Source organism: Pituophis catenifer, unplaced genomic scaffold (genome assembly GCF_029215685.1).
Source record: "Pituophis catenifer annectens isolate HBS135680 unplaced genomic scaffold, rPitCat1.0.hap2 SCAF_2, whole genome shotgun sequence".
NCBI lineage: Eukaryota > Metazoa > Chordata > Lepidosauria > Squamata > Colubridae > Pituophis > Pituophis catenifer.
In genome coordinates, this window is record NW_027256882.1 from 144,996,990 (window position 1) to 145,019,927 (window position 22,938).

At 36.9% G+C, this 22,938-nt stretch overlaps 1 protein-coding gene across 1 annotated transcript in view; it reads right to left on the minus strand.

Annotated features, from left to right (window-relative positions):
* Positions 1 to 2,458: 2,458 nt before the first annotated feature.
* LOC139310559 (ABC-type organic anion transporter ABCA8-like) overlaps positions 2,459 to 22,938 on the minus strand; it is a 62,213-nt gene continuing 41,733 nt past the window's right edge. The window contains exons 26-38 of the mRNA XM_070934738.1: positions 22,487 to 22,543; positions 17,756 to 17,847; positions 15,960 to 16,083; positions 14,477 to 14,600; positions 14,204 to 14,295; positions 13,543 to 13,709; positions 12,978 to 13,053; positions 11,719 to 11,813; positions 10,806 to 10,925; positions 7,347 to 7,487; positions 6,203 to 6,282; positions 3,536 to 3,591; positions 2,459 to 2,807 (exon numbers count right to left, since the gene is read on the minus strand). Coding sequence (XP_070790839.1) covers positions 2,709 to 2,807; positions 3,536 to 3,591; positions 6,203 to 6,282; positions 7,347 to 7,487; positions 10,806 to 10,925; positions 11,719 to 11,813; positions 12,978 to 13,053; positions 13,543 to 13,709; positions 14,204 to 14,295; positions 14,477 to 14,600; positions 15,960 to 16,083; positions 17,756 to 17,847; positions 22,487 to 22,543 — 1,323 coding nt within the window. The 3' untranslated portion in view covers positions 2,459 to 2,708. The remainder of the gene's footprint in view (positions 2,808 to 3,535; positions 3,592 to 6,202; positions 6,283 to 7,346; positions 7,488 to 10,805; positions 10,926 to 11,718; positions 11,814 to 12,977; positions 13,054 to 13,542; positions 13,710 to 14,203; positions 14,296 to 14,476; positions 14,601 to 15,959; positions 16,084 to 17,755; positions 17,848 to 22,486; positions 22,544 to 22,938) is intronic.

Consider the following 22,938-nt stretch of genomic DNA (forward strand, 5'->3'; position numbering starts at 1 on the left):
CTGATCTAGTAGATCAGGGAAGAGGCTAATCAAGCAAATGAAATAGGGTGACTTCAAAAGTCCAATAAACCATGAAGCTAAATAAGCAAAAATCAAACAACTAAACCATTTAGTTGATGCCAGAGATATTATCACAATACAAGACAATACTCACTTAAATCTTTAGGGTTTAAACAACTATTTTCCAGGAACTGACATGCTACTGAGGATTTAAAAACCTATTCCACAGTAAATTGCTAATTCCAAGGGAGTAAATTAAGAAATAATACATCATATAACTCAGTAAATTAACATATGAAATAGAAAACATTCTTTCAGTCTATAATTTTCCATTCTCGGAAATCCACGGCAATTAAAAAAAGAACACAAGCAATTAATCATTCAGAAACTGGTTCTGAGTAAAGATGTAGTTAATCCCAATAGTATTTTAAAGTTATTTAATCTTTACATAACAGCTGTTTTTCATGTGATGTTTGAAAATTATTATTATTATTTATTGGATTTATATGCCGCCCTCTCTCCAAAGGACTCAGGGCGGCTCACATCAAACGAAACAATCCCAATAAATACAGATTAAAACAGGCTAAAACAGACTAAAACAGTCTAAAACCAATTTAAAACAGTAGACCCCATCAGTCCTGGCTAGGGCGGTCAAAATACATTACAAAAAAGTTCACTATCACAACTTCTTCAGACTTAATTCTGGAAGCAGACCCAGTAGAAGGATGAAGAGTTTTGTGACTGTGCAGAGATGGGTTTTTTGGGGGGTGGGGGTGGGTGGGTGGGTAGCAATAGCACCTAGATTTATATACTGCTTCATAGTGGTTTACAGAGTCAGCCTATTGTCCCCAACAATCTGGGTTCTCATTTTACCCACCTCGGAAGGATGGCAGGCTGAATCAACCTTGAGCCGGTGAGATTTGAACTGCTGAACTGCAGCTAGCAGTCAGCTGAAGTAGCCTGCAGTACTGCACTCTAATCACTGCGCCATCTCTGATGTCCTTAGAGTATAGCAAATGGTTAATTGTTAAGTCTTTTTTTCCACCAAGGAGAAAAAAGATTGTTTGGGAAAATGTGTACTTCATAAAAGAAAATAATTTGATTGGCTTTGAGCTTTATTCATTTTCAGTAGGGTTTGAGAAATGTTATTTGCTTCTCTGGCTCAGGCTCTGACATTAATCCCGAAGTCACTTCTGATGAACAAAATAAACAAAGTTTTCTATGCTTTCTTCTGTTTCTCACTATTGCTAACAGCCGTGATGGCAAACCTATGGCACGCATGCTACAGGTGGCACATGGAGCCATATCGGTGGGCACGTGAGTGTTGCCCTAGCTCAGCGCCAGCCAGCTGATTTTCGGGTCTTCCGGGCCCACCGGAAGTTGGGAAACAGGCTATTTCCAGCCTCCGGAGGGCCTCCAGGGGGGAGGGTAAGGCCATTTTCAACCTCCCCAGGCTCCTAGAAAGGTTCTGGAGCCTGGGGAGGGCGAAAAAACGGGCCTACTGGGCCCATCATGCCATCGTGTGCTAAAAGCGGGAGGAGCACAGGGGTGTCGCGTGTGCATGTGTGGGGGGCAGGGCGCACTGAATTATGGGTGTGGGCACGCGTGGGATGACCCCTCTGCGCTCCTCCCCCACTTTTGGCACATGACGGCAAAAAGGTTAGCCATCACTGGCTAACAGTATGAAGAAGGGGCATTCCCTCACCTCAAAAAAATCATTTTTTTCTGTGCACTGTTGATATTTCTGTGTTCGGTTTTTCGCTGTTGCAATCCTATCCTACACTGCATGTAGGATAGGAGACAAAGATGCTTAGATATTTAGAATGCAGCAATTTATTTGTAATATAAAGCTTTGGGTATATTGTATATATCGTATTTATCAGAATTAAGGCATTTACATATTTTAATCTGAACAATATACCATCTTTACACATTTAAGAAAGCAGATGTAAAAATATATATTTGAAAGTATTAGGTAAAGGTAAAGGTTCCCCTTGCGCATATGTGCTAGTCATTCCCAACTCTAGGGGGCGGTGCTCATCTCCGTTTCAAAGTCGAAGAGCCAGTGCTGTCCAAAGAGGTCTCCGTGGTCATGTGGCCAGCATGACTAAATGCCAAAGGTGCACGGAACGCTGTTACCTTCCCACCAAAGATAGTTCCTATTTTTCTACTTGCATTTTTAATGTGCTTTTGTACTGCTAGGTTGGCAGAAGCTGGGACAAGTAACAGGAGCTCATCCCGTTATGCTGCATTAGGGATTTGAACCGCTGAACTGCCGACCTTTCGTTCAACAAGCTCAGTATCTTAGCCACTGAGCCACCGTGTCCCTTATTATGTATACTTTAATTATTATATTTAATTATTGTAATTTATATTATAAATATATTATATTATAATATATATAACTTGTATACTTGTATACTGTATATATGTATACTTTAATTTATACCCACAATAAAAGGTGAAATTTATGTTCCTGAAACATGAAACAATGCAGAAAAAGTCATGTTTCTTCTTGGTTGAAATTTTCTCAGTGTAAATTCTCTAGATATGGCTAATATAAGGGTTAGTCACAACACCTTTTCCTTAAAGACTTCCATTCTAAGCAGCAGATTATTAGCCCCATTATCTAGAGAATATTCTGTCTTCCGGATCCAGGAATTGGTGCTTGCGTCAGTACTGTTCAATTTTTTTAATGTGTTGATGACTTAGAGGTCACCCTCCTGAAGTTTCTTCCAATCAAAAGTTGTATTCGGAGTCGAATCAAAATAATCTCTCTCTTGCTCTTTGCAAAGTTCTAGGAAAACCTACATAAAGCAGACAATGTTTAATAGGTTAGTCAATGGTGGATGAATGGTATAAGAGATAACATTTGCCTAATATTGATCTTTCCTAGGAAAATATTAGTTTCAGTTCCCTTTGTAAAAGAAGGACCTTTTGGATGAAGAATCCTTGAGGGATTTCTGATTGAAATCATTTGGTCCTTGATTGTTCTCTGTCCAAATAGTGTCTTTGCTATATTGTACTCTTCCTGTTTATGGAAGCACTGCCATCCCTTCTTCGCTTTTTGTGGCAAAAGACCTCCTTGAGTCGCCATGAATGACGTGAAGACAGCAATATAATTTTAAATAAATAAATAAACCAAGGGGCCTGTCATCCAGCACTATATCATCAGTTATTTTATCTTGTCTATCCATATGGTTTTCTTGATAAAATACATGAGTGATTTCCCATTGCCTTCTTCCAAGGAGTAGGAAGCAGATAATTATCTGCTTCCAAATATCTTCCTAGTTCTCTATGGCCAGATACAGGTGCCTGCTTTGGAATGACCTTCATGCCTTGAGCGACTCTATGGAGAATATAGAGTCACTATGGAATGACCCTACACAGAACATATATTCCTCCTGTCCATTGCAAGTGTTCTTCACTTGAACTCCTTCCAGGAACACTGTTCTGCCATGATAAGGTTGCAAGATCTGGGGGGGGGGTATCCCCACAAATTCTATCATATAAGTGTATTATTTAAAGAGATTACCTGTTCCAAAGTGTTCAAAGAAAAGCTGTACTCCTCAAGATTGAACAGTTGTTTCGCTATGTAAGGGAAAAAAAGTAGGCTTGGTTGAATTAGGCTTTGCATGGAACCTTTTTTGCTTGTCTTCGGTGCATAGCATATTCATTCCCTACTCAACACCCATATAGCCATTTCCTTTAGAGTGATTGATATGTTTATTTTTGAGAATTCATTGGGTGCAGTGGGATATTCTGGGAACAAGAAGGGATGTTTATAATACATTACAGAAGAAAAGGAAGGGCATTCCATTCTTATCCCCTGAATGACTAGCTAGTTCCCATTCAATCAAGAGAGAGAGAGATCTGGAAAGAAGTTCAACAGCCTCAAAGAGCACCCACCACATGCTGACTGTGGAAGTAAACAAACTGACCAGTTTCCATGATTCTGTAATCTTGTGTTTTTTTCCTCATCTTAAAACATGGCAGATGACACTTTATGGGAGTCCAACTTTCTTAGTTACTGTTAGGGGCTAGACAATAAATTTATCTTGTCCATTGTGTATTTGGTTTAAAATAGAGAAGGTCATTCTCAGCTAAAAGCAAAACGTTCAAAGCATACCCAAAACTCTAACCATCCAATAATGAAATATTGATCTTTATTACTTTTACTGATTAAATTAGCAGCAATTGACTCAGTTCAGATGCCACAACATGTATAAAGACAAGACAAATTAAAGTGCCCTTCTGACAACTGGATCATTCCTGTAATAAAACTATCCATAACAGCTTACCTCAGGATAGTCATTAAAAATTCTGGTGAGAAAATTGTCTAATCCTGGTGCATTACCGTTCTGGAAAGGTCACTAATAGTGAAAATCAGGCTAAAGATTAGGGCTATGCATACTTTGAAATTAATCCAGAAGGTATGCTTTAGACCTCACACAACTATGAACACCCAACTCTGTGCTGTTCATTAAAACAGCCTGACTTCTTGAGTCTTGAGAAATGCTGTGTCTGATTAAGCATCACATTAATGAGTCAACTCTTTAAAATAGCATAAATAAAATAAAATAGCTATGCTGGCTGGAGACTTCTGGGAGTTGAAGTCCACAAGTCTTAAAGCTGCCAAGTTTGAAGACCTCTGTTTTAAAGCATTGCAGGGAGCTGCTATTCCTTGTAAGGCCCAGTTTTCAAAATATTTCCAAAATAGTGCTTTTAAATATGGTTAGACTCCTATAGCATTACTTTGCAATTACCAGTATTTTGTAATGTCTCTGTCTATTCATCTGTCTTAAACATAATCATAATATAAACATAATAAAAAAATCTAGTCATCCTGAAGGCAAGTTACCAAATAAAGTTGACCAAGTACAGTGAATTATAAGAGTGTATGATTTCTCTCAGAGTAAAGGGTATTCTCCATAATGAACCGCATAGTAGAGACTACATACTGTAGTAGGCAAAATAGCATAAGATGTCAATGATAAAACATCATGTCAATAAGGGGTGTTCCTGGGAGTTTATAGCTGGGTTTACCTTAGCAATATGGACAGAACGCCCATATAGAGAGATTCAGTTTCCTAAAAGTTCCAGGTTCAAATCTTTAAAAGGTGGCCCTTCTACCAATGGCGGTCTGCATACTGTTTATTCACCTTCCTGACTTGCTCCAATTGGTTTTTGAAAACTCGCTGAAGGGCCAAATTTCTGAAATAAGCTCTGCCATGCAGATCTATTGCTATCATTCTTCTGAGCTAAAACTAGACATTTGCAGATGTATTCCTCCTGACTAAAATTACCACGGGGGAGGTGGGGGAGGTGCTTTGGATTTATAATGGAAACTTGCACCTGCTTTGGGAAATCCTACAGAGACTCTAAGCTGCAAAAATTGAAAGGCGCTGCAGTAAACAAATTATTTCAGCTGACATCTCCTGAGTATTATCCACACACATTGTACTCAGTTTGCTGCTGTCCTCAAGAAAATCACACATAGTTCAACATTTGTACTTTTTCTGGCACATGGACTCTGAGTCATTTATTTCTCTCAGAGTTATCTTGCTAGTCTGAAGAGAGACAATTTCCCCACTGAGTAAATCTTACGAGAAGATGGGACATTTGGGGTGGAAAAAATATATGGGTTTTTTTTTTTAATATTATCAACTTTTGTTAATTTTCCATTTTTCATCACTTTGAACAAATACCACATTCCTGGGTGGTGGCTGAAACCAGAATTCATAGGTAAGGAAAAAAATAACTAGTTCCTGATCTTGATCATGAATGGTAAACTTAGATCTACAGTTCTGGGCTGCTTCTTAAGTACTTACAAGTAGTCCTCAAATTACAATTTAGTAAATTTACTAAATTTCATTTAGTAACCATTTGAAGTTACAATGGCATTGGGAGAAAAGGTGCCTTAGGAATGTTTTTCACATTTCTGACCATTGCAGTTTCACTGTGGTCACATGATGAAAATTCAGACACTTGACAACTGGCATGTATTTATGACAATTGTACATAAACAAATAAATTCAAATTTCACACTGTTGATGGATGTCCAGAGATGCTAAATATTTTTTTTAATATCTGGTAGATGAGAAAAATATTTTTCCTTCAGTGTTCATGCAAGAAAAATACCAGATAATGTCATCTAATTTGAAGTTTATGTTTTCACATTTTATAATACTTTGAGACATACCTTTTTCTAGCATGGAAAAAGCTTTAGAGAGAGGCAGTGCATCTTCCATTGGAATCTTGTAGACCAACAAAGTGGATATCCTAAAAATAGTTGAAACCATAAATATCTTAAGGGGAGGAGAAATAATAATACCACCTTCGGGACTGCTTGTTCCAACTTGATTCAGCCCATTCAAACTCATCTTCCTTGGGAAAATTATTGGTGGTTCCCCACTTTCTGGAAGTAAGTGGAGTTGAGGCTATTAAAAAGTGTGATGACCTCAATATTATGGAATAGCCTGCTCCTGGAAACCAGTATAGTTTTTTCAGTGATAACAGGGAAGTAGTACACTGAAGGGGGTTGATTAATTAAGACCCAATCCCACCTTTCCTTTCATCTCAATCTTATAACTATGATTTTACTTTGATTGGACTTTCATTTTATCCCTAATGTTTTGATGCTGTAAGATGCCAAGAGTGGCTTCAAAACAAGATGTTGGCAAAAATTAAACTTTCTAGAAGGCAATTAAAACCAAGATACTATACAATAATAAACAATAATCTGTACCACTGATAATTCTGACCCACAAGACTATTGGGCAGAGCAACCCAATTTGTATATATAGAAACTTTAAAAATAAAGGTGCAGTTTGTCCAGGGAGGAATAACAAAGATTGTATTTATTTATATTTATATCTCACCTTTATTATTTTAACAAATAACTCAAGGTGGTGAACATATCCAACACACCTTCCTCCTCCTATTTTCCCCACAACAACCACCCAGTATGGTGGGTTGGCCTGAGAATGAATGACTGGCCGAAAGTCACCCAGCTGGCTTTCATGGCTAAGGCAGGACTAGAACTCACAGTCTTCCACTTTCTAGCCTGAAGACCAGACTGGCTCTCCACATTACAAACATCTCCATCTTGGCCACAGTATGGCAATTAATTTTGAGAAGCAACTGCATCCAATAGGCAAAACATACGGCATAACCATCTGGATTAAAGGTATGACTTTGTCCTCAGAAGCAGAATCTTCCTAATAGGAGATTAAATTTAAAAAAAGGAATTCTCTTCTTCACTTAAGCCATCCCAAAAGCACAAGGATTTCCATTTCAAACAATTTTAAGCATTCAGTCAAGTTGTAGATAAAAGTTGCTGTTACCTTTCTTGACGAGCTGCTTGTGGGAACATTTTTAGAATCTGAGTATTCACAAGATCACCTTGTTCTACCCCCTTTACTTTAATTTGCAGCAAATAATTTTTTCCAAATTTGCTTTTCAGATACTGAATTGAACCCAGGCACCTGCAAAATATATACATATATATCAGTGTACAATGTATGGCATCAAATTGTTATTGGGTAGCACTAGTCTGATCCATGCCCCCACATGCTGATTTTAAAAGATACCAGTCCATTGAGCCTCCAATGGCATTGCCAAGTTCATGTAGAGAAAAGAAAGGATTAAGCGCATAGGAGTACAAATAGCATGGGACCTTGTGCTCTTCTGTAAGTACTGATGATGTTACCTAGTTTGGTAGTGAAATATCTGCAAGAAAACAAAGCTCATAGAGCATCAAAACCCTACAGTTCAAACCTGAACTACAAATATTCTCTTCTATCAGATCTTCTATAATTTGAACTGTCAGGCAACAATTGCAACTGGAGAGAGGCTGGGAGAGATGCCTTTAGAGAGATACCCTATTTTCCATTGCATTCTCACATGCCTCAATCCATGTTATATCTGATATTTGGAATTCTGCTGTATTTTGATTATGTTTTTCCCTTACCCTTTCAATCCAATTCACATCTAAGAACTCTGTTTGGACTGACATGGACTGAATAAGTCTGACAGCTTGCCTTGCAAATTTACAGGAAGCTCCTAGCTAACTGATGGTTTACTGAAAACTGACAGGCTGGGGTTCACTCATAATACTAAAACTAGTAAGGCCATTCTGAAACCCCCATTATTATGTGGCAGTGAGAAATAAGAATGTCAAGAGAGATATTCCAGTAAGTTGAATGTATTGTAGTTTAAGAAGTGTAAATTTAAAAAAAATGAAGATAATAAACAGGCTGAATATATATTTTACTACTAATCCCATATCACAAAAGGACATAAACCAACATTACAAACACATTTTTCTGCAGTTATAAGTCTGCAGAATGACAACAGAATGCTCCTGTGTTAAGCAATGGCAGCTGCAAGAAATTTTGCAAGAAGTTAAGATGTTAAGATTTCATTACAATGACATAAAACAAATAAAAACCTGATTGGGACATGTGCAACATAACCCGCATAAATAGCCCCATAGCGAGATAGCTGGCAAATAAATTTTAACAAATAAATAAATAAATAAAATGTCCAGGGGTTATAAGGGTGAGGTCCTCATCAGAGGTGGGCTTCAAAAATTTTAGCAAGGGGTTCTCTGCCCGGTTGCTGGGTGGGCATGGCCATGGTGGGTGTGGCCTAGTCGGCCTCCTGTACCACTGGGGGGGGGCATTTTTGCCCTCCCCAGGCTCCGGAGGCCCTCTGGAGGCTGGAAATGAGCCCATTTCCAGCCTTCCCAAACTTCCAATAGGTCCGTTTTTCGCCCTCCCCAAGCCTCCGCACGTGCCCTGCACTTACCTGCATCCAAAATGGGCCATGTGGGGACTCCTGGGAGGGGTGGGATAGGGCAAGACCAGCCAGGAGTAGGATTTGGGAGTTAACAGATTAACAGAGTTGGAAGGGATTTTGCAGGTCATCTAGTCCAACCCCCTGCCCAAGCAGGAGACCCTACCTCTGCCTCTAACTAGGATCGAACTCACAACCTCCTGATTGTGAGACAAGAGCTCTTCTCTGAACTGCACAGAATCTTAGCTAGAGGTTCTTCCGAACCTTGCAAATCCCCAGCCGCCCACCCCTGATCCTCATTGTATAAATAAGACATGGAAGGGACATGTGGAGGAGAGGCTCTAGTTCCTCCAGATCACAGCAACATATTCGCTCTGCAAAAACAGAGCAAAACACTTCTCTACAATATCACCGGGGACAAGTCATGAAAGCAGGCCAAAGAAAGAGACTCTATTGTGTGTAGGATAGATAGCACAAAATAGGTAATTTGATGGAGAGGAGGGTTTCCTGTTTATATTCCTCCAGTATTAATTATCTAAATCACTTTGATCTATTGGGAAAGTTATACTGAACATAGGATGCTGGAGTATGACTCTAACTCTTAATAGTTTCATACCCAACAGAGCTTGACACTAGAAGTTGCATTGGCATAGATCATTATGGATTCTAGTTTTCCTAGAAGAGGAAAATGTGTCAAAAAGATTTATGATGGATAGAGAATCACTGGAAAGATGAAGCTTAAGCGAGATATAGGGCTGATTTTTGCATTCCAGCAGGATCATCCCAGTTTCAAAGTAGATTGTTAAGGCTGAAATGCAACACAGAACACAAAACAGCACCCTTAGGAATCTGGACTGGCTTTAGCATTATTATTAGCCTCATTAGAAGTAGATTAAATTTGTTCACACCAGACAACAAAAAGTTGAAATACTATGCCAAGATATTTGAAGGATGATATTTGGACTATAATATTATTGTTTAACTGCCAGTAAAGTTTGTATTGTTCAAGTTCTTTTCCGTAACAACAAATCCCATTATTTTGGTTTTGGTGTACTTGTGTGTATCTTGACTTCCTACAACGTATCGCTAGGGCTTAAAGACCTCTTCTAAGACCAATGTGAGTCAAAGAAAGAATAGTCACATCATCAGCATAAAGAAGCACAGCTAAATTGTCCATCATAGAGTTAAGGAAGGTAGAATTCTTTTTAGTTATGGTATACACAATTGAGCTACCTAAATATTAAGGGGGAAAGGGGCTAGAATACTGCCTTCTTTCTTTCTTTCCCCCCCCCCGAATGGGGATATCAGCAGACAGTACCATATTTAACACTACCAAATTTAACTTGCGTAACTCATTTCTGGGCAACATTCCAATTAAGCAAACTAACATCTGTTCGTCAGTAGAACATTTGGAGTTTGTTTTTGATTAATCAGAAAATAGGAAAAGAGTATCCATCAGACCACACAGCAGGAGATCATCTGTGTACACCAGCAGTTTGCACTACCTGCAACAACTTCCAAGTAATCTTCAAAGCTAATGTCAGAGGATGCAGAGGATGTTTGTATCCTTTTTTTCATGCAGAAATTCTTTTTTTTTTTAATTTAATTTATATGTCGCCCTTCTCCAGAGACTCAGGGCGGCTTACAATGCGTTAAGCAATAGCCTTCATACTTTTGTATATACCTGCTTAGTAGGGTTTTCACCCCCTCCCCTCCAAAGTGGTGTTCTTTTTTATACAAAGTCAGCTTATTGCCCCCACAATCCGGGTCCTCATTTTACCTACCTTGAAAGGATGGAAGGCTGAGTCAACCTTGAGCCTGGTGAGATTCGAACTTGCAGTAATTGCAGGCAGCTGGTGTCACTTTAGCACCACTTAAGCTGCTGCTTAAGCTGCTGCACCACCAAGGCTCTTATTAAAAAAAAAATCTGTAATAACCAAAAAGAGAAAAAGTCTACAAGAAAGTCCTATCTGCTCCACAAAGAAAGTATGCACTAGAAAACCTACCTGAGCTGTCCAGACACCATGATAGCTACTCGGTCGCACACTGCCTCTGCTTCCTCCATATGATGAGTTGTCAAAATGGCACCTTTATCCTTGTTCTGCAACATGGTGTGAATTGCTCTCCTAAAGAAACCATTTAACTGATGAAAATGAAGGAAACCTGAATTCTGCTATGATTCAGCTTTAACTGATGAGTGGAACATACAAGCCAGAATACTTAGTATGCCTTAATCTAATAAATAAATGAACTAAAATTAGCATCAGCTCTGTGCTATTCCTGGAGACTCTCTAGATTCAAGTATATTTTGTTTTCAAAAGGAATGGTGAAGACAAAAATAGCTAATTCTCTTATCTCCTTCCATTTCACTGGCATGATGTCAATGGGCATTTCATAAATCCTAAAATTGGCTGGCTGTATTCTGTTCTGTTCTGTTCTGTTCTGTTCTGTTCTATTCTATTCTATTCTATTCTATTCTATTCTATTCTATTCTATTCTATTCTATTCTATTCTATTCTATTCTATTCTATTCTTATTTTTTGTGACTTGTCAGTTTCAATGAGAAATAGCCTGATGCATTTCCATTGGAAGAGGAGAACACTGAAAACCTTGCAAAAATCTATTTTAATCCCTAGAATCATGAATAAAGCCAAGACAGCTGGGTGTCTCTAGAAAGCCTGAGATTCATCACATACACAGATACAAAAATAACATTTTCTAACAGCACACTAAGAAGCTACAAGAGGTAAGAGTGGAAATCAAATCCCCATGGTCAATTTTGTCAAAAACTTCTCAATAATTCAAACAATACATACTTGATTGTTGAGATATAAAAGATAAGAGATTGGAGATGAATTTTTATTACAACTGTTAAGTGTGCAAATCTACTCCTAAATGTTCAATGTACAGAACACTTACCACACTTGGTGTTTTCCTTTGGGATCCAGGCCAGTGGTTGGTTCATCTAGAAACCACACGGTGGGATTACTCAACATGCTCAGAGCAAAGCACAACTGAAATGCAGGAAATTATATTAAACCCTCTTAAATATTTTACACATACAAAAGATGGAAATGTGAAGAATATACATTTCAGTATGTTCTTCAAGCACACATTTTCTTAATGATAACTGCACAAATGGAAAAGCAACGTATCAGTGAGGACAAACTAATGTTAGTGTTCTGAGATTCTAACCAATAAACTGAATTATTAAAAGGCATTTTAATTTTTACATGATATCTTCTTGAAGGACGGGAATGGGAAAAGATATTCTTTCACTCTGGTCCACTACAACCTCATCAGGCTTGAGAACAGTCTTGGTGGCTTAACACAAAATACATTTGGAGACGTAACAAATTCTTAGTAATTACCAATTTAGATTTTTAAGACAATTATCAGGAGAGTTATTCAATTACAGCAAAGTCTACGAATCTCTTGGGATAAATTTGTGCATGCTTAATTCATTTATAATTCCATAGAGCTTCCAGGTACTGCAGCCCACCAACAATACATGACAAACTGAACTGCATAATGTAAATCAGGACATTAAAAATCACTATCCAATTATTCTTAACCATGTACAGTTTTGTTCTATATGGTTGTCTATGTCCTCAGATTTTTAAGGTGCCTTGAAAATCTATAATTAATTAATTAATTAATTAATTAATTAATTAATTAATGGGCTAATTACCTCTGACAGATTCCTACAACAATATAACAGAATTTCATAAAACAATTGAGGAATGCAAAATATCACAATATTATGTAAAGAAGTAAGTCAGTTTAGAAGTTTTTGTGCTTGAGTACTCAGGAACATGCTATTGTGTCATTCTTTAGCATGGTCTCCTTTCCTTTAGTCAGGTGAAAGACTGACATATTTTTTAAGCAAGGAGCACATCATACTAATTTTAGTTATGCATGGTGGCTTGCCAGCATAAAATGCAGATATCCATGATGTCCTAGCATGGCTCCTCAATGCCAAAAGGCCTCCTCCCTTATCTTCAGTCCTGTCTCTTCTTTTCTCAACTTCATTTCTTTATTTTATGGAAATACTTTCAGAGAGCAGACAAGCTGGACAAAAATTGCATTTAAGAAGTTTAAAAGGAGAAATGTCAAAGCACAGCTGGATATGGTATCAGAAGACTTGTAGCTAAAATACAATGAATCAGAGAGCTTACTTTTCTACGTAACCCTGCTGATAATGTCTTAGTTGTCTTTTTTAAATGCTCTTCAAGGTCTAGAACTCGAGTTATTCTGAAAAAAGCAGAAATTTTGCTGTTTTAATCTCTACGTGAGGCTCTTTGTATGACAACTGCAAAACACAGCATGCTGCAATAAAATAATAGAAATGGATATGTGTGTTATCCATTACTTAAATACACAAGAATCAGTGGTGGGTTGCCCTGGTTCGGACTGGTTCACAAGAACCGGTACTAAAACCGGTGGGAGGCCCCGCCCACTGCCCCAGATGTCATCATCAGTGATCTGCGCATGCGCAGAAGCTTCTGCATGTGCGAGCGAAGCAAGCGCGTGCGTGTGATCCCATTGCGAACCGGTGGTAAAGGTAAGTAGAACCCATCCCTGACAAGAATGCCTGTTTTTTGCTAACTACTCAGAAAGCAATTTCATATTTCCCAGAGTATTGGTTATTTCAAACATACAGCCTGAGAAATTCAATTCCTAAGAATGAACAATCTTGGGAAATAAATTTTGTAATATAAACAATATCTTGGGCTTCACTACCTATTAATGGCCATTGTGGCATCATCCTTCCTGATCCCTTTTACAGCTGCAAAAATCTCCAAATGTTCTTTCATGGTCAGGTTGGGCCAGAGCAGATTCTCCTGAGGGCAGTAGCCAAAAGTAGCATTTTCCTCTGTCACAGCTCCATCCACTCCTTTAATCTGCACCTGTTCCAAATAGGTAGCATGAGGACCTCATCTGCTTTTGTCCAATGTGAGAATATACTTCGAAATATCAAAGATGTGACAGGATGCATTTCTCATCAATAACTGTCATTTATATTAAATCAGGAAGTTTATTAAAGATCTTAATGTTATCTAAGAAGGAAGAGGAGATCTAACACAATATACGAATAATGCAGAAGCAGACAATATGGCAGAGCATAAGGACTGTGGATAACTAAATTGCAATGAAAGTGACAAAGGAAACTCCACAGAAAGTTTTCCCTCCAATCATTATGCCTTTGATAAATTAATAAATAGGCCTTTTCAATGGGTCTCTGTCTTTTCTTCATCTATTCTCTGATTTATTATAGTAATATTATTTAAAATGGTTATATTGCTATTACCTTCCTAAACTGGATACCCAGCATTACCATGCAATAATAAATAACAGAAAGACCATAATATACTTTTCTTTCTAAAATAAAAGTTACACATACCTGCCCAGCAGTTGGAGCCACAGCTCCCATTATCATGCTAATTGTTGTACTTTTACCAGCACCATTTGGTCCCAGAAGCCCTAATATTTCTCCTGCAAAGAAATTATTGCTATTAAAATATAGCTTTAAAATGTATTGTATATGCGGCTTTAAGGAATCTCAGAGGGTTTTTTTATTTTCCTAAGAAGTAGGGTTCAAAGCACAGAGGCACGATCTTCTCTCATCAAATGGCTGCTGTTGTATTTGATTAAATGCATTTGAGGGACATATTACCTTTTTTAACACAAAAAGAAACATTTCTGGTAGCCAATTTTCTCCTCTGCTTTCTGTTGCAAAATGGAATAGAACAAGCCTTCCCGTACTCTTTGCGCAAGTTGTGGACAATGATAACTGGTTTCTAAATAAAGAGGAGAGACAGAGAGATGTTTGTGTGTGTGTGTGAGAGAGATATATATCTATATCTATAAATTTATATATTTATATATATAAATTTATATAGATAAAATTTATATTTTGCCGATAAATAAAAGAGACTAGTATAGATCTAATTCAAGCTTTTTAGCTTTTATCAGCTAGCCATTACCCTTATTCAGATTCGAACTTGGGCTTCCTGCATGTTAGGCAGTTGAATTAACCTTCTGAGCCACAAGCTCTCCTCCCTTCATCAGCTTGAGCCAGGGGAAACACATATATACATACATATACCATGTTTCCCTGAAAATAAGCCCTCCCCAAAAATATTTAAATACATGTGCAGCCGGTCCCCGCCATTTTTTCTGGTTAGGGAGCCAGAGCTGGAAATCAGGTAAGATGGCAAGAGGAGCCCCATCTTGCTCCACGTGCCCCAAAATAATAAGACCTCCTCTAAAATAAGGCCAAGCGCTTATTTCAGGGTTCAAAAAAATATAAGACAGGGTCTTATTTTCGGGGAAACACGGTACATACACAAACACATATGTATATGTATGCGTGTATATGTATATGCACATACAAACACACATACACAGTGTATATATAAACACAGATATATTTCTATCATTTATTTATTCAGAAAAAGCCAAATAGGCATTATCTTTCACCTGGGACAGAAACACTGATAGTTCCCTTATTTCCAGACAGATCTGTTTATTTTGGGAGAAGTTTCCTTGTTTTCAGAAGTTAAATCTGCTTGGATCCAGAATAGCCAGATTAGATTAATCTGACTCATATCCCTGATGCTTCCATAACTCATTTTGTCGAGGTTATGCTTCTGCTCATAGTTTTCTCAGTACCAAGCAAAGCCTCCTAAAATTCCTATCTGTACTGTACATAGAACTAATAAGTATATTTTGCAAAAGGAATAGTTACTAATACCAGCATGGTTACGAAGGAGTAAATTTATAAGGCGATTTACTCCAAAAGAGTGTAAATAATGTAGAAAACAAGGTAACAATAATGATAATAGTGCAATATAAATACAAGGTAAAATTGCAATACAACAATATCTGGATGACCTGGTACATAGGGGACCTAGGTCTTTTGAAAATGCCACCTTAGCAACTCTAGACTCTGGTATTTTCTTTCTTCAACTGTATTTTAGTATCCCTGAAAGCAATCCTGATAATTATGTCCTTGCACCATGTAATTAAGCCATAGAAAGTGATAGGTAGGATTGTGCATTTAACCATGCTTCATAAGCAAATCACAAATATAAATGGAGCAATTCATACTGTATGTATTTTTTCAAAATTTGAAAAGCCCACTAGTTACGTTTTACCTCTTCTTCATTGTCAGAAGTCAGTGCATTCTGAGCTCTTGTCCTTTCATCTAGGACATCTCTATCATTCTCTTCGCTGAGCTCCTCAGGATTCTGATGGGTTCTTCTTCTTTGTGGAGAAATCCTAGGGATCAAAGATACAACAAGTCTGAAGTGACTGAGTACTAAAGGATAAATGTTGATTTCAACTAGAAAGCAATCAGGAGTCCAACCGTGAGGTGGAGATTTCATGTGGTAATTTACTCAATGCTTGTGCAGTTCTATTATTTATATTACTGCTTTTCTTTGCTCCCATTTTCTCCATCATCGTGGCATGATTAGAGTGCTTGATGGTCCTCCTTTCCCTTGTTATCAATGTTTCTTCACTATTTTGAATTAAACGAACTCTTGTCCATTCCTAAGCCACTTTAACAAACCAGGTAACCAATCTATCAATGGTTCACAATATTCAGCAACTTGACTCAAACTGGATAATGCCTGTCACCTCAATTGGACTTACCTATCCAGAATCTAACTTCAAATAGATATGAAGAACTTTATCCTGCAGATAACATGCAAATTACTTAAAACAGCCTATTGAAGGAAATCCTATAACTAATGAGTATATTTTACAAAAGGAATGGTTACTAACACCAACTTGGTTTCAAAGAAGTAAATTTATAAGTCAATTTACTCCAAAAGAGTGTAAATAATGTACAAAACAAGGTCACAATAATGAGAATAATGCAATATAAATACAAGGTAAAATTGCAATACAACAAAAGCCGCAACAATCTGAAAATGTTCTTTCAACCTTCCTCCAGCCATTTCAATCATTCAATAATTTTAATTGTAAAATTAAAAATTATTTTAAAAAGAGAACAAAGGTACTTGTATTGACATACAAGGCTATATGTTTTGCAAACTGGATAATTTACAGGACATCTTCCTCCATATGTTTGTTTGTTTGTTTGTTTTATTTAACACTCACCAAGTGTCAAATAAAGCTTGCCTTTTTGAAATTGTTAAACTGAACATTTCTGAATGTGATTAGAAATGAGTTCAGCTGGCTTAGTATCCTTTGTAAAGGCTCTGCTGCTCCTGAGAGCAAAGATGTTGTTTCCCTCAGTTCGTGGCGTCAAACACATGGAGGCCCATTGCTTTATGGATGACTCACAAGGAGTTGCCATTCAGAGCACTCACGGGTGATCTTCCATTCTCTCTTTGTCTGGATAAATTCAAGGGATCAGCCTCTTCAGTGGTCTTTCATTCTTCACCATGGTCATTTCTACTCTTTTGCAAAAATATCTTCAGTCAGCCATGAGCCAGGAAATTCTTTCAGAATAGATCCCATCATCACAACATTCAATAATCACAAATATTATTTTTTTAAAAAAACATATTTATTCCTCTTTGGATTATCATTTTTTTAAAAAAACTACATTACAATTGCATTGGTGTTACTATTAATATTATATTTTACAGAATTGCTGTGAGCCGAAGATGGGCAGTTTCTAAATGTGATATATAAATAAAGACCTAGGTCTCAGGAGAAAATTCTAATGCTGGGAAAAATGGAAGGAAAAAGAAGAGGATGACCAGTAGCAAAGTGGATGACTCAGTTACAGGAGCAATCAATGGGAGATCAAAAATCACAAGTTAGGGATAAATCATCATGGAGAAAATCTATGTATGTGGTCACATGGAGTCAAAAATAACTTAATGACTCATAATCAATCAACCAACCAACCAACCAACCGATGCATGCATGTAGTCACACACTTTCTCTCCTTGAGCCTACTAACATATATACCAACCTAAATACAGGATCTCTTCTCATAACTGGTCCGTCATATTTCAATCCCAGGTAGCGAAGTAAAAAAATGAAAATTATGCTGTGTATGTAAGGCTACATAAAAACACAAAGAGAAAATTATATTGAACATATGTACACCCATAGACAGATCTTAATTTAATACATTTAATTCTGTATTTGGTTAAATATATCTAGATTTAGGGAACATATATATACAATTATTTTATGTCAGACTTAATAATTAGAGAAGGAAGACTTTACTCAATCTTTTATATTAGTATAGTAGAAAAGTATTTATACTGATGTCCTTTCAAGTAGTGCCAGTATCAGCTACCTCACAATCCATACTGAATTAGAAGGCTTAGGCAGATGTGAAAAGGATGCCACTATATTTCTGAAGCCAGCATACCAATAAGCCACCACTTATTGATGTACAGCAGGGGTGTCAAACTGGCGGCCTGCGGGCCGATACGTCATGTGGAGGCCACGCTCACTCCAGCTCTGCGAAGGGGAAAAACATCGTGATATGTCATTGATGGCAACGTGACATGGCGAGTTTGACACCCATGATGTACAGCATAATTTCCTCCCTCAAGAAGATGATCATCCATATTCCTACAAGTTTCTTGGATATATCTGAGTCAGAAAAAAAACACTTTCTTCACTATTTAACCACATAGGGATTTTTAGTTATTTATCTGTATCCCGCCTTTATTATTTTTACAAATAAGGCAGAAAATATATCCAGCACACCTTCCTCCTCCTATTTTCCTCATAACAACTCTGATTTAGGTTAAGAGAATATGACTGGCCCAAAGGCACCCATCTGGTCTTCATACCTAAAGTGGGATTAGAATTTATGGTCTCCCACTTTCTAGCCTGGTGTCTTAACCACTAGAACAAACTGGCTCTCCATTTTAGTTTATTATTTTAACATATTAGAATTAGATGGGATTAGTGCACAACTGAGTTGCAGGTATGCTGCAGTTCTAACAGGAATCTCTAAATTCTTGCCGCGGGGCTTCAAAGGGCCGCCCTATAGCTGATCAGTGTTAAAAGAAAACAAATGAGTAGACCGGTGCCAGCAAAAATAGAAAAAAAACAGCCCCTTTCATCTTAAGCATAGGTTAATTACCATAAGTTGATTTGATCAGCATCCCGACTCTCAGCTGATTTGCTCTCAGCTGTTTTGCAGAGGGCTCTGTTGCTAGCTAGCTGCAAAGAGGTAAATTCCTGGAGCAGATTTTTTTTCCCCTAGCTATGCTGAAAAAGTGAAACTGAAAGTAAAGCAGGGTCTTTGCTGCAACGTGACAAAATGAGACAGAGAGAGATTTCTTTTTCTTTTTCCTCACCAAAAAAGGTAGGTGCAAAACTGCAAACAATTGGAAATTTAAGGCAAAAGAGGAGGTTCAAGATTTTAAAACACAAAAGAAAAAAAAGCTCTATTTAACTAAGGAATTGTAATAATTGAGATACTATTAATTGTATATTTAGGGTTGCCAGGTCTGCTTCCAAAAAATAGCTGATGAGCCGGGGGGGGGGGGGGTGTTAAGTAGTAAAAAAATAAAAAAAATTACAATTAAATTATATATTTTCTTACAAACATTTTAACACATATTAAAATAATCACTTCAAAACTTTACTTAAAATTCAAAACATCAAATATATTATAATAATATGTAAAATATTAAATTACATTTTACTTTGCTGTTGTGTGTATTTTTTATTTGACTGCGCAGCTTTGATCAATTCTTTGTGTTTAAGGAATAATTCTTTAATTTCAGTACAACGTTGAGAAATATTAAAAAATATACAAAGTTCACTTCGAACTGATACAAGCAGTCGGTTACGTTTGTCAGTCCACAAATTTCCCATGACGCTGAAAATTCGTTCAATGTTTGCATTTGATACCGGAATTGATGCACAATACTGAAACAGTTTCAGTAAACTCGGAGCTGGCTCTTTCTTGAAAAAGTACATCCACTTATCAAGGGATGAATCGTCCTGCAGATGAACATAAACTTCTTCTAAGGCAGAAATTTCATCAAAGAGAGTGTTGGGTGGAAGTTCTTCTCGCCATGGTGATAATAACCAGATGTTCGTCATTTCTTCTAAAGTTGGAGGATTATTGCGATCAATTAGATCAATTAGATTGAAACAACTTAGCGTCTCATATACTGAATTGGTGAAATTATACCACTTTTCTAGGTACGCAATGGCTCTTTGATACACGTTGATGGCTTCTTTCTTGAACTTTTGCACGGCATTCTCAAGCAAATGTTTTTTACGTAAGGCAAATAAAACTTTCATTCCAAAAAACTGCTCATCATATTTTCTTTGCAAAGAATCACGCAGCTTACACATGATAATGTGAAGATCACATGCAAGAATTTTCTTGCTTTCCAGCTTCAGTAGGGTGTCTTGCATTATTGACATGAAGAAGTGCGTGAAATATAAATACAATTCTGAAATTGTTGGTTCATCGTCCTTTGCGAGTTCATTTTCCTGATCCGAAATAAGGTTCCAGATAACCTTATGGCACTCATCAGATCCAAGAGAAATAAAATACGATTTTAGAGGTATCCAGTTTAAAAGAAGTCTTTCGACTGCTTTAAACAAACTTAACCAACGTGTTGGAACTTCATGGAATTCTGACTCGCAAAACTCAAAAAATGATTTCAACTCGAAAATTCGGCAAAAACCTTCAGCACTACATTTTCGATATCAAAAGATAACTGCTTTAATGCATTTTTTGCACTGTTGTGTAAAATGTGATTATTGCAATGAGCATTTGATCTTTGTCTCATTCTAATTTATGAAAAAAAAGACAAAACGCGATTCTCCTATCCTTATTCTCTTAGACTGTACAGCTTTAGATTACATACCATTTCATCATAAAGCTTTTGAATAAAAAAAATGTCCACTATTTTGTGAAAAAAAATAGTGAACATAATGTGAAAAAAGTGGACTGTCCGCTCAAATAGTGGACACCTGGCAATCCTATAATTGTGTTGAAAGCAGAAATGGTTAAGTTGTGGTTTGGAGGAATATATGGGGGAAATTATTTGGTTTATTATTATTGATAAATATAATTAATTGATTTGTAAGAAATTGGATTGCATGGAAATAATTGGAATATTCATGTTCATATTGATTAATATACAAAAAAGATAGTTATATAACTAATTGATTTATATTAAAATGTTGAATTTGTATTAAACAACTGTATTTCATAATTAACCAATGTGGGGATGGATATAAAAATAGATGACAATGCAAAGGGGTACAATATAGAATAGAAGGGAAAAATTGAATTTGATTAAGATTAGAGATGAGGATGAAGGGTAATATTGTTTTTTTAAAAAAAAATAGATGAGGAATAAATATGGCAAAAAGGAAATATAGAAATTGTAAATTTAATTGAAATGACTAAACACTGTTTAAATTTGTGAACCGGCCAAATACTCTGTTCAAAGAAAATACATTGTATGTTTGTATGTGTGTTTCTAATTATTGCTATTTATTCATATTTGTTCTGTTTTATTCTTTAAAGTTTAACAATTCATTCTTTATCTTAATATCTTTATATTTGTTTGGGTTGGTTTTCTTCCCTTTCATCTTTTTTATTGTACAGCAATCTTTCTCCTCAAACCTACCACCTCTCTTTTTTCTTTCATTCTTACTTTCTCTTCCCCCCCTCTTCTTCCCCTCCCTACTTCCTCTTCCTTTCTCCTTCTCCTCCTCTCTTCCTCCCTCTCTTACCCTCACTCCTACTCTAATTTCCCTTCCCTTCCTTCATCCCTCTCTATTGCTGTATCCTTTTATGCATATGGACTATTCAGAGGGCTGAAAAAGTTTTTTGTGACTGGTCCTCGCACTTTTGACCAGTCCTCGAACTTACGACTGTCCTCACATTTTACATTTTTGCCCTATCTTGTCACCATGGTGAAGAGAAGCAGTTGTGAAATGAGTGACATGGTTGTTAAGAATGCTACAATGGGCATAAATGATGACCAGTCATAAGTGCGAAGACTGGTCAAAAGTGTGAGGACCTGTCAGAAATCACTTTTTTCAGCCCTCTGGGTAGTCCTTTTGCGCACATTGACTACTCAGAGGGCTGAAAAAGTTATTTTTGACTGATCCTCACACTTTTGACCAGACCTCGAATTTACGACTATCCTTACATTTTACGTTTTTTGCCCTATCTTATCACCATGGTGAAGAAAAGCAGTTGTGAAATGAGTGACATGGTTGTTAAGAATGCTGCACGGGCATAAATGTGAGGATGGTCATAAGTGTGAGGACCAGTCAAAAGTGCGAGGACCTGTCAGAAATGACTTTTTTCAGCCCTCTGAGTAGTCCCTATACACATAGCCATGGCCACCCGGTCACATGACCAGCTAGCCACACCCACCCAGTCACATGACTTCCAAGCCATGCCCACAAAATAAGCCACGCCCACAGAACCGGTAGTAAAAAAAATTAGAACCCATCCCTGGTTGGGGGTCACCACAACATGAGGAACTGTATTAAAGGGTCGCGGCATTAGGAAGGTTGAGAACCACTGCTCTAGAATCTGGCATTGGCTGTATTTATGTACATTTATGTGAAGATATACATAGATGTAGATATTAACTTCTTGGATAATAAGATAATCTGACTATATTAATGCTTTTCTAAAAAAATATTTTTTAAATCTCCTTGCTATAAGAACAATATGTTTGTTCCTCACCATGAAGGCAGATATCCAGATATATAAAATATAATCATCATAAGGAAAATTCACCATCTATATAAAAATGTAGATAAAAAAAGCAGTCAATAAAGTTCCTAAGTACAGTTTATACAATTCACTCTGAAAGTAAAACAAAACTTTTAAAAGAAAGTTACTGGTTTCTCCAGAAGCAAAGGATGACCTACCTACATATCATTTTTTTCAACTACAAACAAAAGGTTTCATAAAATTGTCCTTCAAGACAATATAAACAGTGATACAACTGTGTAAGTGTTGTGCTTTTTTTACAATGTTTTATTGGTATACATCTTCATTGGTGGCATAATTTGGGAACAATGAAGCATTTACCACAGATTAACTGAACAAATAAGAGTAAGAATAAAGCACAGAGCAACAGTATTAGATCCACAATTTAAAAAGTTTATTCTTATTCTTAGATTACTTGTTAT